Source organism: Oncorhynchus nerka, linkage group LG17, assembly GCF_034236695.1.
Source record: "Oncorhynchus nerka isolate Pitt River linkage group LG17, Oner_Uvic_2.0, whole genome shotgun sequence".
Classification (NCBI taxonomy): domain Eukaryota; kingdom Metazoa; phylum Chordata; class Actinopteri; order Salmoniformes; family Salmonidae; genus Oncorhynchus; species Oncorhynchus nerka.
Window position 1 is genome coordinate 43,501,663 of NC_088412.1, and position 21,965 is coordinate 43,523,627.

General features: G+C 40.1%; 1 protein-coding gene across 3 annotated transcripts; it reads left to right on the top strand.

Moving 5' to 3' along the window:
- The first annotated feature begins 451 nt into the window (after positions 1-451).
- Positions 452-10,025, top strand: LOC115145299 (LIM/homeobox protein Lhx9). Of its 3 annotated transcripts, none has more exons than XM_029686767.2 (5): positions 452-1,029; positions 2,011-2,213; positions 2,798-3,156; positions 5,731-5,930; positions 9,113-10,025. In XM_029686767.2, the coding sequence occupies exons 1-5, from the start codon at positions 847-849 to the stop codon at positions 9,167-9,169; spliced, it is 1,002 nt and encodes a 333-aa protein (XP_029542627.2). In that variant the 5' UTR covers positions 452-846; the 3' UTR covers positions 9,170-10,025. The 3 variants fall into 3 exon arrangements, with proteins under 3 accessions (XP_029542627.2, XP_029542625.2, XP_029542626.2); XM_029686765.2 differs by lacking the exon at positions 9,113-10,025 and adding an exon at positions 6,524-8,742; XM_029686766.2 differs by lacking the exon at positions 9,113-10,025 and adding an exon at positions 6,524-8,742 and having other exon boundaries at positions 2,801-3,156.
- The last annotated feature ends 11,940 nt before the right edge of the window (positions 10,026-21,965 follow it).

Sequence of the window (21,965 nt, forward strand, 5' to 3'; positions counted from 1 at the left end):
AGACGTTTCACATAAAGTTATCGAATCAAATTCAGCAAGTGAGGCTACTGAAACTCCATATTACAGTTTATACAGATTAAAATTCGTTCAAATTACAATTCAATATCCAAGGTTTATCCTTCTAATTCAATCACACCAAGAGATTATGCAAATTTCACTAAACCGTATCGTGTCACTGCGATTTAGACTCCACTAATGTCTTCCGATAACTAAAACCTATAGAAAAGAAAAGTAATGAAAATGTCAATAACCAAAGTGTCTCTCTCCACGCTCTCGCAGCCAACATGCACCGCGGGTTAGAGGGGAGAGTGACAGCTCTTTGTTGGTGAATAGAAATCAGTGGCATAGAGAGAGGGAACGACTCCTCCTACCAAATTATCCAAACTGGGCAGGCTTTTGCTCTCTTCACAAATAGGACACGGCTCTCCAACTCAGGCAGTCCCAATCTGACCTTCAAGCACACGGAACCCTATAACGTGAGATCGGCGCGGGACTGTCGAGAGAAAAACACCTAATCTAAACTTCTGCAATTTTAACCGTCCATCACCACCATCATCATCTGTGCATAAACTGGCCACCGCCGGATCAGCTGGACTATACTTCTTTTTTTTTTTTACAAAACATTCAGGGGAGAGGAAATAATTTCTTCCTGCCTTGATTTCTCCCCGTCCCTCATCTATCCACCACTTGCAGGGGAGGTGAGCTGAGCTGAGCTGAGTGTGTCTCTTGTTTGTTTGTTTGTTTGTGTGTGTGTGTGTGTGTGTGTGTGTTTGTGTGTGTGCCTGTCTAACAGTCTAACAGCAGAGCCAGTCGGATGCTCTGAGCCAACGGGACGCAGAGCTGTATATGGAAGTTGTGGGCTGCAAGGCAGAAGCGAGCAGTTGCACATTGCGTCGTTCAGGAGCGGGAGCCATGCTGTTCCACGGGATCTCCGGTGACCACATCCAAGGCATCATGGAGGAGATGGAGAGGAGATCCAAAACCGACTCGCGCCTTACCAAGGGCGTGCAGCTGAACGGAAGGGAATCGGTAAGAAAAATGAACTAAATGAAATGTTTTCTTTTCTTGTTCTGACATCCATGAAGAGTACCACTTACATCCAAATGGGCATAACTGTTTAAATGCAAGGAAATTCTTTATGGAGCTGTAGTTGGGCCAAGATTGCTGCAAGAAATAATCACTCGAAAGAAAATGTTGGGTTTAATATTGCGTTTACAGGTTCCTATATGGACAAAAAAAACATTTTTTAAAGAACATGTATGCGTGTGGAAATGTTCATATGTAATACAAATACATTCACTTATCAACTAAACTGAGTGAAAGTACATAAAGTAAAAGTGACAATTATTACTCACATTTTGCCAAATTGTTACACAATTTATATTTTGAGCAAATAACAAATTGCTGTTATTGTTTATTTATATAATATATAGGCCTAATTAAACAGTTATTACATAGATAATAGTTTGGCAATTATTAGCATCTCTACATAATAATTTATTGTTATTATTATTAATTGTTGTTCTTTTGGCAGTAATGCTAAATTATAGACGTGTGAAAGTAGGAGGACATAGCGCACCAGGCTGTCGATACAGTTTTTTAAAATGTATTTTAAATGTGCAATGAAGCGCAATTAATTATTCTTTGTCATTGTAATACATTTATGTATACAGGCTCCATTTGTTAGATAAATTGAATGCAGTTACTCCCTAAACATAACCGGCCCTGCATGTTGACACATTTTCAGCTCTGCAGGAATGTCTTGGGATTGGCTTTAAAACCGAACTGTCATATATAGGCTACTTAAGAAAGTCTAACGATCGTTGTACTATTGATTTATTTTTAAGAAAATGGTGCATTGCTCATATTAGGCTAATATGTAATTTTTCAGATATGTCACAGTTTTATCACACACAAGCCAAACCCCACATGGGAAGTATAGTCCCCACCACATGCGCAGGATGTGAGCCCTGCATTTCCACATGTATTAATATTCCCCTCCTCTTCCAGACCATGCCTTCGATGGGACCGGAGAAGCCCGCGTTGTGTGCTGGCTGTGGAGGCAAAATCTCGGATAGATATTACCTACTCGCTGTGGATAAACAGTGGCACCTGCGGTGCCTCAAATGCTGTGAATGTAAACAACATTTGGAGTCAGAACTCACGTGTTTTGCCAAGGATGGCAGCATCTACTGCAAGGAGGATTACTACAGGTAAGAAAGCATACGGTTATGATTGGTTGTTTTTCTATAGGCCTAGTGAAATTATTGATTTTAATATTCGACGATTGAACACACGCTCTCTCTCCCTCACTCACTCTCTTGTGTGTTTGGCATTAGGCCTGTCATACAAACTATTGTTAATGTCTGAAACGATAGATCTATAAACACAAACACAGGCCACAGAACATTTGAAATAGGCTATAGGTTAAATAGAAGGCACAGAAGGCGTATCGTTTCGATCAGCTATAGCTTTGGCATATTCAACAAGTCATACAAGGAAGGCCCCATATAATGAATCTACTACATGGAAATATAAATAGACAAGCAGCCTAAATATCAGAGGCAATCTGTCGTCTCTTGGCCATGTTGCAAATGCGATATGTTATTATAGGCCTGCGGATGGAGGTTATGACATTACATGCAAACTGCTGAATAAAAACACAGTAAGAACATTGAGTTGTATTTTATGTAGCCACTCGCGTTGTGTGTTGTGTTCCATTTGTTCAATTCTGTTTTGAGTGTTTTAGACGTGTTATGTCTGGGCGTGTTTTTAAAGAATTGCGTCCTTGTTTCAGAAGGTTCTCAGTGCAGAGGTGTGCGCGCTGCCACCTCGGGATATCGGCATCGGAGATGGTAATGCGTGCACGGGACTCGGTGTACCATCTGAGCTGCTTCACGTGCACCACGTGCAACAAGACCCTGACCACCGGCGACCACTTCGGCATGAAGGACAGCCTGGTGTACTGCCGGGTCCACTTCGAGACCATAGCCCAGGGAGAGTACCCACACCCCGGCCTCAACTACTCCGAGCTGGCGGCGAAAGGCGGAGGTCTGGCGCTGCCTTACTTCAATGGCACTGGGACAGCTCAGAAGGGAAGGCCTCGCAAGAGGAAGAGCCCCGCCATGGGCATAGACATCGCCAGCTACAACTCAGGTGAGGAGACGGAGAGGAGTTGCTGGTCGGGAAGTTGTACGCACAGAAGGCTATTGCGCTGTTTGAAAATAACGTTACGGTGGGGATGTTTTGATTGAGGCCTATAACCTGTTAGGCTACATGCTAACTAACCAACCCATGACGAGTGCTGGTGAACTGAGTAGAAAAGATAATGTCGAATATAGAGATTTCATTAATTATTTTGCTTGATCCGTGTTTAAGGGCATAGGCCTCATCTCTGTAGTCCTACACCAAAAGCAATTTTAACCAAAAAAGGGGGGACACGAAAGAGAACAATTAGCCATTCCACACCTTGGAAGATGCCTACTTTGAATGTGTGCTCTGTTCATGAAGTAGCGTATTTGCATTTCTCCTCTTTAGGCTAAATTGCATGCTGTCAAAATGATCAAAAATGTACCCCCAGTTAACCATTAGTTTGACTTTTATAGCCTAATTATGGCTCTCATTATGTAATCGAATTTGTAAAATGGGTACACACATGAACTTGAACCAGTGACATAAGCACGTGCAGGGGGTAAAAGTAATTTGGGCTCAACTATTTAAAATGTCGCATTTCTTGGGGGAAATTGCCTCCTCGTTATACATTACAGGTAATTTTACAATTAAAAACTGGCATTGAAAACGTGAATGTTATAATCTAACCAACCCCGCGGCGTTTCTTTTGTAGTCGCTTTTTACAATTAGTGTCCGGTTGAGAAAGTTTGTCACTGTGTGCCAAATTTGTTCTGTTCTCCATACATGGAGAGGAATAAGGGTAATCTGCGTGTTAAATAATTGTTCTGCGTTAATTGAAGGTGATGTAGGAATCCCTGGCTTCCAACCACTGAATCATACTCGGAAGGTCAGCACAGTTCTCAGAAACAGAGTGAGTGAGATGGAGCGGGATACAAAAAAACTAAACAAACAAGCAACAACATTACATCCTCTCCAGTATCTAACGTTATTAAAAAAATAATTCGAATTGTTTTCATGCGATAATTTTGTTATGTCCTCTAATATGGTCTATCCCAAGTCTAATATGTTATGTTTATTGGACTACAGTATTTTGCTTTAATAACGACAAGGGTGGTGGTAATGGTTCTTTTCTCAAGACTATTTCATTCCAGAAACATGCCCATATTCCCCCTTAATTTGTTTTCTGTTTGGTATTTATGTTCAGCTGTAGATGTTGTGCTCCTTCCATATTTAAAACACTTTTGGTTGCACTGCAAAGACATATGATTGAATTTAGCTCTGAATTAAATCCTGCTTTTGTCCATAGCACTCCAAAAACATTCCATTAGGTATAATCAGAAATTGCCTGTCTTTCATAGTCAGTTTCGAGCAAAAATGTTGATATAGTCTATATCCGGTTTAATGTTTAGGTTCCATCGACTCTATATGCCTATAGCCAACGTCTTTAGATAATTATTCCATGCGGTCAGTCCCATGTCGACCTTGCAGTTGGAATACCGACTCGGCATGTTTTGTTAGCGACCCCTGGTGGGTAGTTGTAGAAATAAAGGCACTCAGCAAGCAATCATAGCTGAGGAAAATGGGATACCCAAGATTTAAAGATGTAGCTGTTATTTTATTGCAGTGCTTTTAAGATGCTTGTCTAACATGAATTAAGATGCATATTTGACATCTGAAAATAAGTGTTTTAAGTTACACATTTCTGATGAAATATGAGTAGTAGTCTTGGACTATGGCCAAGATTCATTTGAAAAATACATAGATTCTGTAGCCCAGAGATATTTAATCCTAGGTTTTTCTGTGTTCATGTTTAGTTCTGTATCAACTAAACGTCTAGTTTAGGTCTGTGAAAACAGCACTAAAGTCTGTCATTTGCAGGGGGCGGAAATATCAAGATAGGTGTCTTGAATATATTAACAGCCTACTATAGCCTTTGCTCTCTTTTATTAGTCAGAGATTTAGAGATGACCACTTTAGCTAATAGGCCTATAGTAGAATGAGTAAAGTCTGTTATAGGATATGCATGTCTGCTGGATGTGTTGAAAATAATTGTCTTTTGATCATGGCATGACAATCAATTATTTTAAATATCTTTCAATAGACAGGACAGAATATTAGTATGGTGCATATTGGAAGTAGAGATTACATTTGAATGACAATACATTATTGCTTTCTTTAAGCACAGAGGAGTAGAAATGCTAGCTTGACCAAATTGAGGACTGATCAACTCCTACTGTAGATATGGATCTGCTTTACATACTTTCTAAGGGGCTTGTGTCCGTTACATTTTGAATAACTTATGTTTGATTCAATTAAAGATTTAATTCAATCTTAACTGAAAATGATGGCCATTTTACGCCTTTAATTCCTCTTCAATGGAATCATCATAACCTTATCCTAACCCTGATCGGATGTGCTGTCTTTCTATAACTAACAACCTTGATTTTGGGAGTGCTGTCTATGTTGACAACTCAGGATTATATGTACGAGGACAAACAGCACCCCACTTTTTGTTTGAAGAATTATACTGCAATACACACTTTACCACAGTATATCTGTTCTAACTTTGCACCCCCACCTTCTCCTCCTCTTGGTCAGGTTGTAATGAGAACGATGGAGACCACCTGGACCGTGACCAGGCCTACCCTCCCTCCCAGAAGACCAAGCGCATGCGCACCTCCTTCAAGCACCACCAGCTCCGCACCATGAAGTCCTACTTTGCTATCAACCACAACCCCGACGCCAAGGACCTCAAACAGCTTGCCCAGAAGACAGGCCTCACCAAAAGAGTTCTACAGGTAAGCAGTAGCCATCGCCCTCATTTCTGACCTCTGACCTAGTATGACATCATCACTCTATATCCCCCAGTCCATTGTCTGTTCTCACATTTGACCATCAGTTCCATTCAAGTCCATTGAAATCATGTTTTTTTATACAATTATTTTCATTGGTTTTCTACCGATGTTGTATGGAATGTTGTTAGGCACCAGCTTCCTTGATGTACTGTATGAAGGAGATGTATGGTATTTGTAGTGTTTAGGGTTTCTAGACATATAATTCATCCACGTATCACTCCCAATCTCCCTGGGTCAGTGGTGGGAAGAGTAATTTAAGAGAGAGTGCACAAGTCTGTAAGGATCTTTTACAAAATAAAAATACTCTTTCAGCTGGTCATTTCTCATTTGGTTTCTACTCCCTGAGCCCAAAATAATGGTGTCAAAAACAGTTTGTAGGTATTGTTCTTTACTCTTTCTACTCTATGGGGAGAGTCAGGTAGTGGACAACACTGTGATGTCATAACCATTGCATTTTATTAGAAAGAAAGACAAAGAAAATAAGTTAATAAATTAGACATAAACATAAAGTAAAAGCCATTGGATTGGATTTGCAGGTATGGTTCCAAAACGCAAGAGCCAAATTCAGAAGGAACGTTTTGCGACAGGAGAATGGTAATGACAAGGCCGACGGCACGTCACTCCCGCCGCCCTCGTCCGACAGCGGCGCTCTGACGCCCCCCTCCAGTGCGGCCACACTAACAGACCTGACCAATCCCTCTATCACTGTAGTGACCTCCGTCACATCTAGTTTGGACAGCCATGATTCGGGGAGCCCCTCACAGACTACCTTGACAAACCTTTTCTAGCAAGCTCTACAACTCTAAGCTCTTAACTCATTTATGTTTTTTTTCCATAATTTGCATTTACATTTTTTTAAACACCTTTAAAGAAAACAGAGACAGTTCTGTGGATACAGGAAGTACTGTACTGTACCCAACAAAAAAGCAACAAGATCAACAAGAACAACTACAGCAACATTTAAACAGGAGGAAATGATGTTGATGTGTAGCATTTGCAACCGCTTGGCAGCTGTTTGTAGTCAACGTATTTAGTGATTGGTTTTGTGTAGAGGACATTTTGAATCTGGACGGCATTGAACAATTATGAACAGGGTTCAACAATCTTGGACAGAGCCCAAATGGAACTATTTAAAATGGGAAAAGTATATTATTTTTTACTTTATTTTATTTCATTTGGTCATTTGATTAAGTCTAAATTTATCCATCCCTGATAATTAATGTATTATTTACTGATCAATTAATTTAAAATCATTAATATTTTGCTCTAGAAATGTGTATGTTAGCACTATCCTTATTTAAGACATATTTAGTTTTTTCAAAATCAAAATACATTCGCAGAATACGTTGTAAAATATATTTCAGAGTTATCCTGGACCTAACAAAACATTGGATTATTTTATGGATTAGTAATTCTAATCTCTAAATTGCACTGTATACATTACAAGAACCCGGACAATTACAACTCAAATGCCAGGTTGCTGCTGTGACCTCAACATGCATTTTGTCTTGACACACCTCAACTGTGAAAAAAATCAATAACAACGGAACAAATCTATAGATCTGTACAGTGGTAACTGTCAAAGATGTAATGCAGTAACATTGATATTAGAAATAATTCCACAATAGAAATCAGTGAGTGAAATTCTGGATTGGGACACAGTTGAATCGGCACTGTTTGAAAGGATTGTTTCCATGACAGTGCACTTTTTCTAATCTGCTGGCCTAATTTTACATACCAACACACAAATGGATTTAAAAAAATAGTTTATCTGGATTCAATGTGCCCGTAGAATTACTGTTAAATAAAATATTGCCCATTATGTTGCTCAGGGTAAAGAAGGGTTGATAAAAAAAGGGAAGAGGTTAAAAAGTGAGGGATGACAATGTGGCAGATTAGAGGTGTAGAGCTGACAGAAACTTTACAATGACCTCTAGAAAACTAGAGATAGTAGAAGACATGCAGCCAGTGGGACAAATAAATCATCCTCCATGTTCACGTTAGGCCATATTTATACTTTCTTTACGATCACTTGCCACTGAACAGACCAAAAACATGTTTCCCTCTCAATGAATTAAGAGAAAGAAAGAGAAGCAGTCCTTCTGCAGGGTTCTAACATTTTAAATGAGTATTTTGTTGTCTTCTGGGCCAAGCTGTTTAAGGTCGTTGGCGTTGGGGTTGTGGTTGATAGCAAAGCAGGACTACATAGTGCGGATTAAGAGAAAGAAAGCGAAGGAGTTCTTGCTGCTGGGTTAAAACATTTTATTGTAATTGTCACTATTTGTTCTATTGTAGAACAAAGCGTTATTCTCAATCTACTTGATGAAGTAGATGCCTAACTCAGTTCTACTATGTGCCTTATGATATAACTTGGAAGAAAGTTTGTGAACTTCAGGATTATATGTGTTGTTTGTTAACTGATTCACATACTTGTGACGCCTCACTAGTTTTGTACTGTTTTACATCTTATTTCTGAAGATCTTTTTATGGTGTATCCTGTTAAAAGGGGGCAGCGATGTCATAGAAAGCGTTTGTGCACTCTTTCAGATATAGTTGGTTAATCCAAGAATCTTATAAATTGATTTTCGTGTTAATAGTTCAGTACAGTAAGTGTTCTATCAAGATTTTCCATGTTTCCCTGTTTCTTGATAAAGATGGTGTATAGAAACTATTTCCCCTTAAATATTTATGGACCAAACGGTTGTTATATATCTTATTAAATTTGTGTGAATAAAAATACTTTGCTTTAAATGAGTTTTTTATTTTTCATTACACTTGCCATTTTTGTGTTGTTCCTTAGATACTGTTTTATTTTTTACTCACATCAAATGAAAATGCAACAAGCGTTCCACATTTTTACTCTTATTTTAATTTTCTATTTTATGGTGTTTCCAGTTTTAAAGTAATGCCCCATGGATTTGCACCTAAACCAAGTCGTCAAAACATTCTGAAAATGGCTTTTTAATGCATGAATATGGCTATAACTTTTTAAAATTGAAAAAGGAACGCTGCAAAGCACACATTGATTGATATATCTATGTAGAGCTAAAGTGAAGAGTAAATGCAGACCCATAAAGCCAGGTTGCTCTGTAGTTAATATATTGTTACTCTATGATTTCTTTCAGGGAGAACAAATCTTGGGGCATTACAGCCAAACTTCCCGACGTTTGAAAATTCCCTAAAGTATTAAGAGAAGGGGAATTCCTCACCATTGAAGACAAAGACAATATTAGGATAAGACCATAGAATAGAGAAAAAAAAATAAACAAAAACATGTTTTAGTCCAAAACAACAAAATAAATATTTTAAACGTTTTTCTTGAACGTTTGAATCCAACTACAGAGGATAATAGTGTGTGATTACTGATATCCTTATGAAAAAATACTTGACTGCTCTTTGTATTGGAATGCCATTCACACACAGTGAAATAAAGTTGTATAGTAACATAGTTGTATATAGCAGAGCAGCCTGGCAGCACAGGAGATACAATGGGATTAAAAGACAGCAGACCTTAAACAACACTACAGGACACGAACACACACACAGACACACACCTACTCCCCTCCCTTACCCCACACACTCCTAACCCCACCCTCTACAGAATCGGCTTACTCTATGAAAAAAGTTATTTTGTCACAAATGTAATTTTGTAAACACATGGCCTCCTTGAAACTGGCGAGCATGACGGCCATCAAACGGGCTGATGAAGAGGACTGCAGAATTGGCGCTTTGCGATCTGGCTTCACTAAGGAAAAGAGGAAGTAACAAAAAAAAAAGATGAAAAAGATTCCCATTTTGCATGCACCTCATCTTGATAACATTATCCTTGAGATGTATTTTATTATTTTGTTTGATGCGTTGTATTTGTATCATTCATTGTCAGCTGTGAAATAAACCCTGTGAAAATCCTGTCCCTGATCATGCCCACATATTTTATGGTGGAAAATGAAATGTCATTGTGAGGACATGGATGGATTGTAATGCTTGAAACATATTTATGCATGTACATGACATTCAGCTAACCAAGGACAATATGAACAATACAATTATTATCTGATTTCAATATTGTGGTTATTCTTAGGTTCTTAGTTACTATGCAGCGTTACTTTCAATTACACAACCAGCCCATGGAATTCCTAAGTGTGTGATTACTGATAATACTGTAATTACATTAATTAGATGTAGAATTCAAGCTATTTACGATCTGTTTTCTGTTCAATTACATTTTCTAAGTTCTGGATAGAGTCCATTCAGAATCCTGACAAATGTGGGCACTACATTTCATTCTAGAGATAAACAACAATTATATTTGACTACCCACATCTCACAAATCACATTGCGAGGACTTTAGCAGCAACCTGATCCCACCGCCTTACCCTGGTTCCTTCAGTGTGGTGTACTCACTGCTCTATGATGAATGCTACATATCCATGTTAGGAAAGAGTGAGACAGAGGGGAGCAGAGGGCCGGGATTGGAGGGAGGGGAACGGTGGTGCCACATGGGGCCTAGTAAAACAGCTCGCTGTTGAATTCCAACAACGTAGGAAACGGCAAACGCTACAGACAAGTCCAAGCCTAAACCTCACTCACTGGGGTGCCGGCCGTGCTGTTTTTCCATACCCGGGTGGTGGACGGTTTACACTAGCGAGCAGCAGGAAGTGGGATTGCAACATGACACAAACAAACAGTGTCAGCCATCTTGGATTCAGGAGATTCTGGACATCATCACAGCATCCTGCTGACTGACAAGAATGTGAAGGGATGGAGGTTGGTGACTGGAATGCTTCTTATTGTAACAATTAGTGTGCACGTGTGTTTGTGTGAGTGGCAAGTAAAAGAAGTTCAGCTGTTAACTAGTTGTGTGTAAGATATGTGGTTTGTAGAATGCCTCAGATTATAATGGAGCATTGCGCAGACTGCAGGGTCTTAAATACTAGTAGATTCCATTGTACAATTACATTCATTTTACAGTTGTCTCAAATATGCTGTCCTTTTATTTCTATTTTCGGATTATTACGTTTTTTGCGAGGGATAAAATCCCTAAATCCCTTCAGATGAATGTTCCAACATCTAGTGGAAAGCCTTCCCAGAAGAGTGGAGGCTGTTATAGCAGCAAAGGGGGGACCAACTCTATATTAATGCCCATTATTTTGGAATGAGATGTTCGACGAACAGGTGTCCTGTCCACATACTCTTGGTGATGTAGTGATGTTGAATTTCTGGTTTCCTGATTAAAGAAAATAGAAGAGTAGCCTGTTTGAATAGAAAGGGAACTATTTTGCTTTAGTGTTATGAGCTTGCCAGGTGTCAATGAGGTTGTAATCAGAGAGTATATGTTGGAGAGACTTGGTTGCCTGTGGATTGTAGTTGGTCTTATTAGTTTTGTCCTGCATGTCCAGAATGGCATTCATGTCTGTCCCAATTACCAGTTGGAATTCAGCTTATTCAAGATTTAATTTATAAGAATTTTTGAAACAATACAAAACATAAACATAGAAGCACACAAACATCCCCCCTGCCCAGACCCAACTGCTTCTCCCTCTCCAGCATACGCATCACTCTCCGCCACATGGCCTCAAACTGCACCATTTTGTTTCTCTCTGTCGCCCATGCACTTTCAATATTTAGATAAAGCATGTAACCCTTCCATTGTGTTAAAGATGGATGATTGGTTGGATTCCAGCTTTTAAGTATGTTTTTTTCAAGATGATTGTCGAGAAAAGTATCATCCAACTCATCGGGTATCTCACTACATCCTCATATGCAGTGTTAATTCTAACAATGTCTGTGTCATTGATTGCTAACCCCATTAAGATCGATTTATTTGTAAATATTCTGAAAAAATGTGTTCATGGTCCTACAATATATGCTTAAACTATTGAATTACTTGCTGTGGTAGACATAAGGGATGATATTTCCTTTATAAATCTTGTTTTATGTTCTAAATCTAGGAAATTATGCCAAAATGCTTACAAACAATTGCAGCCATTTGTGTTGCACCCTGACTGTGGTGCAAACACTTAAAAGACACGCCCTTGTCCACGTACCCTCGCCTTATGCCATTGGGGGAATCCCCGTCGCCATATTGGAGGGTGGTCCAAATGATAAGCCAAGCAAGGGAAGTTTGCAACGTAAGACCCTCAGCCCTCATTTTTAGTCGGCTTTGTGAGTGTACAATCATGTTCACCCCGGGGCCTGAAACTCCATAATTCAATTTGCGACGATTGTACATCCGCTAAGAAAAGTCCGCAAATACGTAAAAACGACATCAATGGAGAAGTCAACATACAAATGTAAGTTAAAACGAATGCAAATAAGTTAGACATTTTGCTACTATGTAAAAAGTAAATACGTTTTTTTTGTTTGGTTACATTTTGGAAATTGTAGAAATAAAACATTTCCCTTCTTCAGAAGATCAAGATGGGCAGGCTAACGTTAGTTAGCTAATTCATTTGCTAGCTATCATACAGTAGATATTAAGAATTATAAATATATATGATATATATATATAATTGACTGTAGTGCATATAAAGCACCCACAAGCTACCGGTGGCTGAAAACACAATCATTGCGGGATGAACGAGTGACGAACTTCCGGCCAATGGTGGTCCATTTAAAAATCATTCCTTCCTCCCTGGCCCCTTGCAAGTGTATACTCGTGAGACGTAATGATACGTAATCAAAAGTGTCTTAATTTGAGGGCTGAGGGGATTAAGGTGTGTCTTTTAAGTGTTTGGACCGCATTCCTTAGTCGGGGGAAACTGGAACATCCCGTTAAGAGGGGAAAGGGAAGTGAGCTTGTGACGCAACTTCTGCTTTTGGACGTGAGTCTCGCGGTTTAGAGTCCCGCTGAAATGAATCATATATGGATGTCTATAGATAGTTGTTCCAGGATGTATCACAAACGGCCATGACTGGGAGTCTCATAGGGCAGCGCACTATTGGCCCAGTGTCGTTTGGGGTTAGGGTTGATTGTAAATAAGATTTTTTCTTAACTGACTTGCCTAGTTACACATGTTAAATTAAAATAATATAAGAGTGCCTATCTTTCTTCGAGATTAAGTTCTTGCCACAAAGTCTGACACCACATACCAATTTTGTTGGTGTCAACTTTGTCGGAGATTCTTGTTATCGTTAAATAACACTAGCTAATATCCTGAGAGCAGCGATATGAGGCACGTGCTAGCTTGCTCTCTGAAGTTGCTTCGATCCGGAATATTAACAAGGCGACACTCCATTAACTGGTTGAACAGTGCAGAAGAGTACAAACCCAACACTTGTTTTTCTCTCATGACCAGAATGTGGGGCATTTAGTTTCAGCCGTTTCTTTTACGCCTGCTAAGTTAAGTTATGTGTTGTATCGGGGGCAGTTATGCATCAGGTGATGGGTCAAGTTGTAGGTTTGGTAAGGTTTACATTTTAAAGTAAATCTCAAAGGCTGCAATGCAACGAAGCTGAACGCACGTACCTCTGTGTTAATGCTGGTTTCCTTAAAAAGAGAATACCAGGAGATTACACAGAGTTCTAGGCTAAAATAACCGTGGTTACAACGAAAAGAACACCAGAATAAATTTGCAGACCATCTGATCTGACGTTGTTACGGTGTCAAGCTGGCTCGATAATAGACAGTGGAAATTGTAATTGTCTGCGTTCACTACTCCCGCCCAAATTAAGTAACGTCCTATCAGGGACAACAAAATCGGAAATACGATGTCAATTACGATGATTTGGTTAACACTTTTAATTGCAGACTTTTACTTATGCCTACATCGAGGCTACTCTTCTGTGAAAAAAAAGTTATTGAAGTCAATTTAAAATGAATTACATTGTATATAAAAGTTATGGATTGCAGTAACGTGTGAAAGACAATTTCAATAAACATAAAATGAAGCACTTTGCATCTGTTTCTTTGATTAAGATAACGACTTCCAAATAGAAACACAAGATTATTTCATAAAAAACAATCATGATTAGTTTTCAATTTCAAATGTGTGGTCTACAGTTCATGAATATTTAATTCCCCCCTAACGATACAAATGGCCACATTATATTTAGACAAGTAAAATCAATAATGGATGAAATAAATTGGAATCAAAATTTTTGTAAGAATACACCAACATTACTTTTCCATTCAATCATAAAATGTCTAGGGTAGGCTACGTTGCCAAAGTAGATTTGCCGTGGTAAACAAGGAAATTAAATACTCTATTTCAGCTGTACAGAGTGATTGTGAAATAGATAAATCATCCATATTCTGATAAAATAGCAAGATTAAATTGTTCCAATGATAATCCTCACCAGAGGGCAAAATAGTCTTGAAAAATCGACATCCGCTTTTGGGAGAGGTAAATCGGTGGCCAATAATGGTTCTAATTGAGATCAGCTGTGTGGGTGAATTTAGCATGTATTGATGGTTAAACGAGAGATCAGGTGCCGATAATCTGGTGGCCATCGACGGTTGCAATTGGCCCAATGTGATTGGATTTAAAAGGAATCGCGCAGAGAGTGGTGCGAAGAATATGGTGGAAGGAAACTCTCTCGACCATGTTTACACCAATCCAATGCTTTTTAACTTTAGTGGTACATGTAATAAGAATCAAGTTAGCTACCTAGTCAAAAAAAATTCCCTGAGCTAGTAATTGCGATGCACAAGCTAGGCCTATTTTAAACATTACAATCTCCTGGCCGCATTTACCCGCCAGATTCAGTAGCTTGAAAACCCCCCAAAAGCTTGAAGACTTTATAATGTTATAATGTTAGTTAGTTTTGGAGTCAGAGATAATAGTTTCAGTATAGTTTTAGTTTTTCAAACCGGTTTGTTAATACTTTTATTTCAGTTTACTAAATCGTTTTTTCATGATTAGTTTGTTTCAGTTTTTGTTTACTATAATAACCTTGGCACACACACACACACACGGGCCAAAACAAAGTATGGTATTGGTATTATCACAGATCTGTGGGTCTCTCGTGTGGCGTACATGTTTCTCTGATAGAGTGTCAGTTCAATGGGTGTGTGTGTGTGTGTGTATGTATATGTACCAGTTCCGCCACAACGCCAATAAAGGCGTGCATTTCACCTCCACAGACACACACACACACACAAACGGATGTCAGAGAGGTGACGATCTCAACAAGACACTGCTCAACAAGACACTGCTCGGGGTTGCAGGTAGCCTAGTGGTTAGAGCGACGGCCTGTTAAGACACAGCAGTGACAGAGGGGAAGAGGGTGTTTTGGGGGAGAGGGGGAACAGGTCTACCCTGTGAAGAGGTGGAGAGATCCGGGGTGGGCAAACCCCCCCAAAGAAAGATTTCTACTGCTCCTGTAGCCAAAACATTTTTTAACATAAGACTTTATTTTCTACAACAACACGCTCACTCATCACACATTGCAGTCTAAGCAAGCTAGAACCACATATGAAAGGGAGTTGGTTAAAGGTATCTTTGCTAGAACCACAAATATGTGGGCTATATCAGTTGATCATCACGGTTTCACTTCAGTATTCTATGGGTGAAGTGAAAGAAGGTAAGGGTTAAACTTAACAATTGGGTATTCATTCCCACTGGTTAAGGTTTGGGATAGGGCTTAAACAGAAATAATAAAAACTCAAAACAAGTGCCAAGCACTGGGATTGATCCTGCGATCCTCGGAGCCAAAGCTCATGGTTTAATGGGAATGGTCACCCTAGCAAGCCACAAGCCTACTAGATGTTAATAGGCACTTGTGTTGCCCCTACTGGATGGCATCTCTCGATGTCCTAGGGATCTGGATAAACGTCTCATACTGCAGTGGGATTTGGTGTGACCTGGCTGGAATGTAGGCTAGAATAGATGAATCAGCTCGTTAGCTAGACAATGCTGTCAAAATAAGCTAACTATTCTTTAATTGATCCAAATTTGTTCTGCTACTGACAAACAGTTGACCTGCAGTTTCTCCGTTCCCTGTCCCTGACTATCATCCAGAAGGCGAGGTCAGTACAGGTGCATCAAAGCTGGGACTGAGAGACTGAAAAACAGCTTCTATCTCAAGGCTATCAGACTGTTAAACAGCCACCATTGAGTGGCTGCTGCCAACACACTGTCATTGACACTGACCCAACTCCAGCCACTTTAATAATGGGAATTGATGGGAAATGATGTAAATATATCACTAGCCACTTTAAACAATGCTACCTTATATAATGTTACTTACCCTACATTATTCATCTCATATGCATACGTATATACTGTACTCTACATCATCGACTGCATCCTTATGTAATACATGTATCACTAGCCACTTTAACTATGCCACTTTGTTTACTTTGTCTACATACTCATCTCATATGTATATACTGTACTCGATACCATCTACTGTATGCTGCTCTGTACCATCACTCACTCATATATCCTTATGTACATATTCTTTATCCCCTTACACTGTGTATAAGACAGTAGTTTTAGAATTGTTAGTTAGATTACTTGTTGGTTATCACTGCATTGTCGGAACTAGAAGCACAAGCATTTCGCTACACTCGCATTAACATCTGCTAACCATGTGTATGTGACAAATAAAATTTGATTTGATTTGATTTGACAGTAAGACACATATAAGCAAAGTAACCTACTACTGACAGTATTAATTTCAAACTCACTGTCCAGCGCTGGTAAGTAGCATGTGCGCTTACTGGCATTTTTTTCAAATTTCATGAGTAATGTTCTACTTTGATGGGCAATTCTTTGCATTTAATGTTGCAATAGAGAAAAGAGACTAACATTTTTTAAAAGTTATTTGTTTGAAATAAAAACCCACCACCAATCAAAAGGACACTTCTTCATAGGAGGGCTGTATCTGTACACGTGTCTGCACACACAAAGGATAGGTTCATGTACATGACTCATTCTTCACATCATTATAAGGCATCTCTCCTGTGTCTCAATTATACAAAGCTCTCCCTACAGCTAAAACTGTATCTCTCTCTGTTTCTAACAGCGTTATTATTCCATATCTACATTTATGTTGGTCTGTGAAGTCTTACATCTAAACAACCTTGAATGATCAGGGATACTGACTATGGGTTGCAATTATACTTGTGCAAACCTCACACACATTGCCTGCAAGTTTATCTGGCTATCAATAAGTAACATCACATACATACTTTCCTGTGGCTGGGGGATGGCATATGGAAACAAATGACCTAACTGGCTGCTGTAACAGGTCAGCTTTACCCTGCCTCACTCTAACCTCTAACCTTTAAAAAACTGCTGGACACATGTTTTATTTATTTAACTAGGCAAGTCAGTTAAGACTGATTTACAATGACGGCCTACACCAGCCAAACCCAGACAATGCTGTGCCAATTGTGCACTGCCCTATGGGACTCCCAATCACGGCCGGTTGGGATACAGCCTGGATTTGAACCAGGATGTCTGTAGTGATGCCTCAAGCACTGAGATGCAGTGCCTTAGACCGCTGCGCCACTCTGGAGCCCACATGCTCCCCTCCTCTCATTTTCTCTCCTCTGATCTCTCCATCTGCTGGCTGTATGAAGTATGATCTCTATCACATCGGCTTTGACTACAGCCTCTGTGTGTTTCACACAGCAGTCATAGTCAACCCCAGACACAGGCAGTTAGAAAAAAAGACGACAGAGAACTTTTACAGTAAATATATGATGCCTGTGGCTCTACCAAGGTGACATATGTAATACATACATAAAAATGACAGACGATGTATAGTGTACAACAAATGTAATCATTTCAAACGCATGTCGAAATACAGTGATAACCTGTTTAATCTTTAAAGATGTGATATTATACTTATCATACTTATAAAACTTTAGATTTGCAGAAAACAATTTTATGAAATATATTTGACCATATTTCTGTATGTGATCAGATGTCATTGTGCATTGGTGACAATGTAAATAATCTGTAGTTTTTATTATGAATTTGACCATTTCAAATCAAATCGACTTTTATTTGTAACATGCGCTGAAATGCTTACTTACAAGTCCTTAACCAACAATGCAATTAAGAAAAATAAGAATTAAGAAATATTCACTGAATAAACTAAAGTAAAAAATAAAAGAGCAACAATAAAATAACAATAATTAGGCTACATATAGGGGGTACCAGTACCGAGTCAATGTGCAGGGGTACAAATTATTGGATGGTAATAAGTAAATGTAGGTAGAGGTAAAGTGACTATGCATAAATAGATAATTAACAGCAAGTAGCAGCAGCGTAAAAAAAAAAGAGGGGAGGTCATTGCAAATAGTCCAGGTAGCCATTTTATTAGCTGTTGAACAGACTTATGGCTTGGGGGTAGAAAATGTTAAGAAGCCTTTTGGACCTAGACTTGGCGCTCCGGTACTGCTTGCTGTGCGGTAGCAGAGAGAACAGTCTATGACTAGGGTGGCTGGAGTTTTTGGCAATTTTTAGGGCCTTCCTCTGACAACGCCTGGTATAGAGGTACTGGATGACAGGAAGCTTGGCCCAAGTGATGTCCAGGGCAGTACTTCACCTTTCGGTCGGAGGCCGAGCAGTTACCATACCAGGCAGTGATGCAACCTGTCAGGACGCTCTCAATGGTGCAGCTCTAGAACTTTGAAGATCTAAGGACCCATGCCAAATCTTTTCAGACTCCTGAGGTGGAATAGACATTGTCATGCCCTCTTCACTACTGTCTTAGTGTGTTTGGACCATGATAATTTGTTGGTGATTTGGACACCAAGGAACTTGAAGCTCTCAACCTGCTCCACTACAGCCCCGTAGATGAGAATGGGGGTGTGCTCGGCCCTCCTTTTCCACAATCATCTCCTTTGTCTTGATCACTTTGAGGGAGAGGTTGTTGTCCTAGCACCACACTTCGAGGTCTTTGACCTCCTCTCTATAGACTGTCTCAATGTTGTCGGTGATCAGGCCTACCACTGTAGTGTCGTCTGCAAACTTAATGATGGTGTTGGAGTCGTGCTTGGCCACACAGTCATGGGTGAACAGGGAGTACAGGAGAGGACTGAGCATTCACCCCTGAGGGGCCCCCGTGTTGAGGATCAGCGTGGCAGACGTGTTGTTGCCTACCCTTACCAACTAGGGGCGGCCCGTCAGGAAGTCCAGGATCCAGTTGCAGAGGAAGGTGTTTCGTCCCAGGGTCCTTAGCGTAGGTCTTCCTTTTGTCCAGGTGGGAAAAGGCAGTGTTGAGTGCAATAGAGATTGCATAATCTGTGGACCTGTTGGGGTAGTATGCAAATTGGAGTCCGTCTAGGGTTTCTGGGATGATGGTGTTGATGTGAGCCATGATCAGCCTTTCAAAGCACTTCATGGATACAGACGTGAGTGCTACGTGAGTGCTACGGGTCGATAGTCATTTAGGCAGGTTCTTGGTGTTCTTGAGCACAGGGACTATGGTGGTCTGCTTGAAACATGTAGGTATTATAGACTCAGCCAGTTGGTCAGCGCATGCTTCGAGTACACGTTCTGGTAATCCGTGTGGCCCTGCGGCCTTGTGAATGTTGACCTGTTTAAAGGTCTTACATTGGCTACGGCGAGCGTAATCACAAAGTCATCCAGAACAGCTTGAGCTCTCATGCATGCTTCAGTGTTGCTTGCCTTCAAGCGTGCATAGAAGTAATTTAGATCGTCTGGTAGACTTGTGTCACTGGGCAGCTCGCGGCTGGGTTTCCCTTTGTAGTCCGTAATAGTTTGCAAGCCCTGCCATATCCGACGAGTGTCGGAGCCAGTGTAGTAGGAATTAATCTTAGTCCAAATTTGATGCTTTGCATGTTTGATGATTGATCTGAGGGTGTAGCGGGATTTCGAATAAGCTTCCGGGTTAGAGCCCCGCTCCTTGAATGCGGCAGCTCTGAAGCCAGTGACTGATGTGGTGTACTCCTCAATGTCATCGGATGAGTTCCGGAATATATTCCAGTCTGTGCTAGCAAAACAGTACTTTAGCTTAGCATCTGCTTCGTCAGACCACTTCAGTATTGAGCGAGTCACTGGTACTTCCTGCTTTAGATTTTGCTTGTAAGCATGAATCAGGAGGATAGAATTATGGTCAGATTTGTCAAATCTAGGGCGAGGAAGAGCTTTGTATGAGTTTCTGTGTGTGGAGTAAAGGAGGTCCAGAGTTTTTTTCTCTCCTCTGGTTGCACATGTAACATGCTGGTAGAAATGAGGTAAAACGGATGCATGGAAGTCACTGGCCACTAGGAGCGCTGCCTCTGGATGAGCATTTTCTTGTTGCTTTATTATGGCTTTATTTAATTTTTAATTTTACCATTATTTAACCAGGCAAGTCATTCTTATTTTCAATGACGGCCTGGGAACAGTGGGTTTACTGCCTGTTCAGGGGCAGAACGACAGATTTGTACCTTGTCAGCTCGGGGGTTTGAACTCACAACCTTCCGGTTACTAGTCCAACGCTCTAACCACTAGGCTACCCTGCCGCCCACTAGGCTACTAAGCCCGTTGAACGTGGTCTTAGTGCCAGCATTGATTTGTGGCGGTAAATAGACAGCTGTGGAAAATATAGATGAAAACTCTTTTTGTAAATAGTGTGGTCTACAGCTCATCATGAGATACTATACCTCAGGCGAGCAAAACCTATAGACTTGTGTAATATTTGATTTTGCGCACCCCCTGTTATTGACAAATAGACACAGACTGCAACCCCTCGTCTTACCGGAGGCAGCTGTTCTGTCTTGCTGATGCACGGAAAAACCAGCCAACTGTATGTTATCCATGTCATCGTTCAGCCACGACTCTGTGAAACATAAGATATTACAGTTAATGTCCCATTGGTAGGATAGTCTTGAACGGAGCTCATCCAGTCTATTCTCCAATGATTGCACGTTGGCCAATAGGACGGACGGTAGAAGCCGGTTACCCACCCGCTGACGAATTCTCACAAGGCACCCGACCAATGTGTCCCCTGTATCGGCGTCTTCTCTTCATGCGAATGACAAGGATTTGGGCCGGGTTGGGTATCTGGAGTAAATCCTTCATATCTGACTCCTTAAAGTTTTTTTTGTTGCCCTGTTCGAGTTGAGTAATCACTGTTCTCATATCTAGAAGCTCTTTTCGGTCATAAGAGACGGTGGCAGAAACATTATGTACAAAATATGTTACAAACAATGCGAAAAAACACACAAAATAGCACAACTGGTTAGGATCCCGTAAAACGGCAGCCATTCTTTCTGGAACACTTCTGATAGCTAGTTACTTTGTAAAAAAAATTTACATGTAAAGTCGAAATGTCTTGAGTCAATCAGTATTCAATGCCTTTGTTATTTTAATTTAATTTGATTTATTTCACCTTTATTTAACCAGGTAGGCAAGTTGAGAACAAGTTCTCATTTACAATTGCGACCTGGCCAAGATAAAGTAAAGCAGTTCGACAGGTACAACAACACAGAGTTACACATGGAGTAAAACAAACATACAGTCAATAATACAGTAGAAAAATAAGTCTATATTGAATGTGAGCAAATGAGGTGAGATAAGGGAGGTAAAGGCAATAAAAGGCCATGGTGGCGAAGTAAATACAATATAGCAAGTTAAAAAAAAGTAAAAAAATAAACACTGGAATGGTAGATTTGCAGTGGAAGAATGTGCAAAGTAGAGATAGAAATAATGGGGGTGCAAAGGAGCAAAATAAATAATACAGTAGGGGGAGAGGCAGTTGTTTGGGCTAAATTATAGATGGGCTATGCACAGGTGCAGTAATCTGTGAGCTGCTCTGACAGCTGGTGCTTAAAGCTAATGAGGGGGATAAGTGAGGGCGATAAGTGTTTCCAGTTTCAGAGATTTTTGCAGTTCGTTCCAGTCATTGGCAGCAGAGAACTGGAAGGAGAGGTGGCCAAAGTAAGAATTGGTTTTGGGGGTGACCAGAGAGATACAGTGGGGAGAACAAGTATTTGATACACTGCCGATTTTGCAGCTTTTCCTACTTACAAAGCATGTAGAGGTCTGTCATTTTTATCATAGGTACACTTCA